The sequence below is a fragment of the Tamandua tetradactyla genome, chromosome 2, assembly GCF_023851605.1.
Source record: "Tamandua tetradactyla isolate mTamTet1 chromosome 2, mTamTet1.pri, whole genome shotgun sequence".
In the NCBI taxonomy this organism is placed as follows: Eukaryota; Metazoa; Chordata; class Mammalia; order Pilosa; family Myrmecophagidae; genus Tamandua; species Tamandua tetradactyla.
In genome coordinates, this window is record NC_135328.1 from 126702051 (window position 1) to 126706653 (window position 4603).

General features: G+C 44.9%; 1 protein-coding gene across 2 annotated transcripts; it reads left to right on the forward strand.

Moving 5' to 3' along the window:
- The first annotated feature begins 1194 nt into the window (after window positions 1-1194).
- Window positions 1195-3663, forward strand: LOC143662015 (uncharacterized). 2 transcript variants are annotated; one of them, XM_077135348.1, is made up of 3 exons: window positions 1195-1725; window positions 2176-2370; window positions 2677-3663. In XM_077135348.1, the coding sequence occupies exons 1-3, from the start codon at window positions 1530-1532 to the stop codon at window positions 3108-3110; spliced, it is 825 nt and encodes a 274-aa protein (XP_076991463.1). In that variant the 5' UTR covers window positions 1195-1529; the 3' UTR covers window positions 3111-3663. The 2 variants fall into 2 exon arrangements, with proteins under 2 accessions (XP_076991463.1, XP_076991470.1); XM_077135355.1 differs by having other exon boundaries at window positions 2680-3663.
- Window positions 3664-4603: the final 940 nt, after the last annotated feature.

The following is a 4603-nucleotide window of genomic DNA, read 5'->3' on the forward strand; positions in this document are numbered from 1 at the left end:
ATTGGGACATGCCTAAGACCTGGAGGAGATCACACAGGCTGTGAATCCATCAAGTGGAGACCAGCTCCATTGCTACTGGATTCCATTTTAATGAAGATTCCAAACCTTTCTGTTTGATGGAGATATTTTCAATGGTGAGTTTTGCTTACAGTTGCAAGCAAGCTTCCTGGCCCACAAAACTGATTCTACTTTCCTGTCATGATTTTTCGCTTAGCTTTGATCATGGTTGTGTCCCACTTTGTGTTCCCATGTCAGATCATGAAAGCTTATGATTTTCTAAAATACAAAAATAAATGATCATGTCACAGGCTTGTGATATTTCTCATGTGCTTATTCCATCATTGTCAAAACAAGTCAATTGAAAGAAACTGGGACATAGGTTAGAATAACAAACTAAATTCATGGTGTGCTGAGATCAAGCAAAAGTCATCAAACTACTGCCCTCAGGCACAACGTGCTCTGCTTCTTGTTTTGGTACATTTTTATTTTGAAACAGCTAGCACTGGTTTGTTCTTTTTACCATATATGACTGATTTTCCACCACAATAGCAGAACTGAGTTTTTGTGGCAGAGACTACATGACCCACAAAGCCTAAAATATTTCCTGTCTTGGGCTTTACAGAAAAAGTTGGCAGATCTCTAGCAGACAGTAATATATATAATGATATACACACAGACATGCAGAAATCCTTAAATGCACAGGATGAAAGCACCAGGAAGTACACAATAAATCACAAAATGTCTTTTGAAATGTAAATATAATGTTTTCCATACTATCCCTGTATTAAGCCATATGGTCAAACCTGGCTCCTAAACTCAAATCTATAAGGTTTCACTGAGGATGTGAGAAAATATAATGCCTCAAGGGAGCCTGATCCAATCAAGCCAGAGCCTTTGATGTGATCATGCAGGAGCCTAAAACTTCGTTGGCTTAATTTGTTTGTTTCCTTGTTTGATTTTTTTTACATGGGCAGCCACCAGGAATTGAACCTGGATCTCAGGGAGGACTCTCGCTGCTGAGCCACTGTGGCCTGCCTGGTTGGCTTAATTTGGAGATTGACAGGTTCCCCAAAGAACAGAAAAGAAAAATAGTGTAAGTGGTGTGTAAAATATTAGAGCCTGGTACACAGGAAGCCTACAGTAGAGACTACCCACTTAGTTATCTTCCTTTCAGTAAAAGGTACAGGGAAATGAAATCTTACATCATTATCATTGGGTTTGAAATATTTCAATTATTGAAAGATGTGTAGGGACAGTTCTATCCCATGCCAGACTCTTTCTGCCTGCCACCCACGTATTTCCCCCATCTCATTGTAGAAAACCCATAGATTTCCATTTGGGATTATAATGAGCCTCAGCCTCAACAAGTTTGAATAATCCTTGGGTGTGGTCCTGCCAGTGATAATGGGATAAACCCGGAGGGGGATGCCTAGGCCTTATAAAAAGCCAGACTGCCAGCCCATCTGGTAATTCATAGGTCAGCTCCCTGGGTATCCAGACGTGTGGATCTATTGGGAGAAGTGCATGCAATGGAAGAGTCTCCAGGCAGCAGATTTCCCAGCCATGTGAACTCAGAGAGGAAAGGTTACCCCCACAAGGCAAATGAAGACACTTACACCAAGGGAGACCAGACTTTTGAAGGTGAGGGAGTCGAGCATCCACCCAATGGAAGACGTACCAAGAAGGAATCCTCAGGCACCCAGGATGGCTGTCAGCAGGAACAAGGTAGAGTTTCAGGTTGTTCTTGGGGAGTTGATTGTTAGAGGTCCTGTCAGTTTGGGAAACACTGAGATTTGGGGTGATAGGCAAAGCAGGGGACTCCAGAGGCTGTGGGGGGCACACTACCTAGGGTTGTGCAGAAAATTCCAAATTCAGCCCAGCTTGCATGGTGTCTGTGGCTCTGCCAAAGAAGCCGTCCTCTGGGTGGGGACTTGAGGAGGGTCTCTGAGAGAAGACTAGGCTTCCAAGGCTTATGTAGAGTAGTGGATACAGCTGTGACCAGGGGTGCTGGGATCGGATGCTAGGAGTAGCTAAAGATGAATCACTTGGCAGTGAGTCCATGTTGGGCTTCTCATTGCATTTGGAGGCTGATGCAATCAACTGTCTCCCAGACTTGCAGACCACATATGGGTTTGGGACCACTCATTTACCCTCTATCTGACTCTCCACCCACAGTCAGCAGCACCAGGCAGAGCCAGGTGGGCAAAGAGAACAGGAACAAGCGGCAGAGAAGCCCTGATGGATCTCCCTGCCATTTCCACAGAACAAAGAGAAACTTTGGAGGGAAGTGGCATCAACAACCATGCCAAGTCCAAAAGAGAGGAAAGAATGGGACAGACCCCACCAGAGCAGGATGTCACTCCCGAAGAGGTAGGTTTCTGGGCTGGGTGTTAGGAAGGGCCACCAGGAGGTGGGTGCCGGGTGAGAGTGGCTCACTGGGTGCTCAGGGGTTAGATGGAGACAGTGACCCTGGAGAGATGCACTGGGAGCCCTCAGGGCCTCAGAGGAAGCATTCAGGGCATGGCATGGATTTTCACTGAAACCAGAGGGTCCACAGAGCGGCACAAGATGAAGAGCAGGAGGAGGAGTGGGCAGCATGGGAAAGGGTGATGAGGGTAGAAAGGAAATCTAAGGGCCTGTGAGCTATCCCAGTGACACCTTATCCTTCTTATCCAGCAGCAGGTTCTGCAGACATCACCCAGCACCTCAAGGATTCAAGAACCAAGCCCAGAGCATCCGTGAGATCCACCGGCAGGAGGCTCCGCCGAGAAAGCCAGAATGCCCAGTCCACCTCCCTGAAGAACTGCCAACATATGCCACCAGAATTCCATGGGCCAGTTTCCCACCTAATTTCCAGGCTCTTCACCCACCTTGACTCATTGGCTGTGGCCCTGGGTGAACTGCAGGCACCAGGGGGGGCTTTCCTGCCAGTGTTCACCAGGGGCATGGTGGAACCCTCAGTGTCACAGCGTGCCTGGCTGTCCTGGCAGCTAGCCCATGCAGGGGCAGCCATGCACTGGGCTGTGGTGGTGGTGGATGCCCTGCTGGCTGCACAGCCCTGGCCCTTGTCTGCCCTGCCACCCTCCTGGCCTCCTCCTCAGGGTTGGTAGGTAGGGCCGCATTCCAGCGAGGATCCAAACTTTCCCTGGGTCCTAGTCCCACTTGTAGACAAACTGCACTTGGCACTCCACACATCCAGCTCAATGTCAAGGACATCAACTGTGGACCAAGGCAGGGAGCAGGCTTCCCACTGCTGGTTAGAAATATGAGCATCTGTACCACATTTCAGCTGCAAACACACATAGTCCTCCATGATTTCACCTAAGGAAATGGGCCTGTGTTTCCAGCAAATAAGCGCAGGGATGAGCATCCACAGGAAAGGCCCCCCATTACTTTGTGGGTTCCAATAAGTGGACACCTTCACTGGTTGGATTCTCTTCCCCCATGGACTTTTTCCTGTGTCATCTAAAGACAAACCTTCCAATGGCTAGTTTGTTCCCTTGTCTTGCACTACACAGAAAAGCTTCCCTTTCATGGAGGGTTTACCTGAGACTCGCTTTCAATTAGAGACATACCTGGGAGAAAGCCTTGAAGTTGTGGGATAAAACTGAATTCATTGAGGTGTTTACATCATAAAATTCAAGCTGTATGTTTCTTAATTCAGAGGCGGTAATAAATTTCCTTAAAACTTTATCTTTCCTTGTGTGTTTTGTGAATTTTCTTGCATGTATTGTTACCTGGTATAATCTTTTGATCCACTTATTTTTTTATTTTTGCTTTTTTACCTACTGGTTTTTCTTTTATGAACTTCAGAGGTTACAATATTATGCACAATTCAAGTTTATTAATGACTACAACTTTTCAAATGTTTATTCACCCATGGAACCACCAACCCGGTTGAGATAGAGAGTATTTCCCTCATGCCCCTTTGCAGTCAATAATCCCAACCCATCCACAAAAACTGAATACATGCCATATTTTAAAGGACATCATTTTTATACTTATAATGAGTTTTATAATCTTGATTAGTTATGCTTAATCATAAAGTGTTCTATTTTCATTGTATACCTCTCTTTCTTGTGTCTTTTTTTTCAATGATACTTGATAATGAGTTACATAAAGCTGCATTTTTTGATGGCCAGCTTTAATCTTAGCATGGACACATATTCTCTTCCTTACTTTCTAAACCTGGTTAAATAGGTGTCTTCAAATGTTACCAATGGGAAAAAGTGCTCTGATAGATTAATTTAGTTGCTAATGGTTAGGGGAAAAAGGGAAGCAGAGTTAAGCCAAGTTCAAAACCGATGCTTCTTCATTGTTGAGTAACAAATTAATGAATGAACAAGAAAGCATTCTTGGACAGGGTCATGGAGTTCTCTTCACTACTATGGTGGAGCCCCACACAAGGCCCATTTGTAAGACATGTGCTAGAGCCAACTATAAGAAATTTCCATTTGAATACCTAAGGTACAGGATAATTTAGGCATCAGTGTTAGAAAATTAGGTCCCAAGAATTGTTTATAGCTAAAGTGAGCTTATGCCAGAGGATTTAGTAAAGTTTATAAAAACACAGACAATTTTCCAGCAGTTTCTTTGAAGTTAC

Bases quoted from the DNA above. Each gene is read 5' to 3' on its own strand.
- LOC143662015 (XM_077135348.1), top strand. From the start codon at position 1,530: ATGGAAGAGTCTCCAGGCAGCAGATTTCCCAGCCATGTGAACTCAGAG. The intron at 1,726-2,175 runs GTAGAGTTTCAG...CTCCACCCACAG, and splicing joins TGGCTGTCAGCAGGAACAAG to TCAGCAGCACCAGGCAGAGC. The intron at 2,371-2,676 runs GTAGGTTTCTGG...CTTCTTATCCAG, and splicing joins AGGATGTCACTCCCGAAGAG to CAGCAGGTTCTGCAGACATC.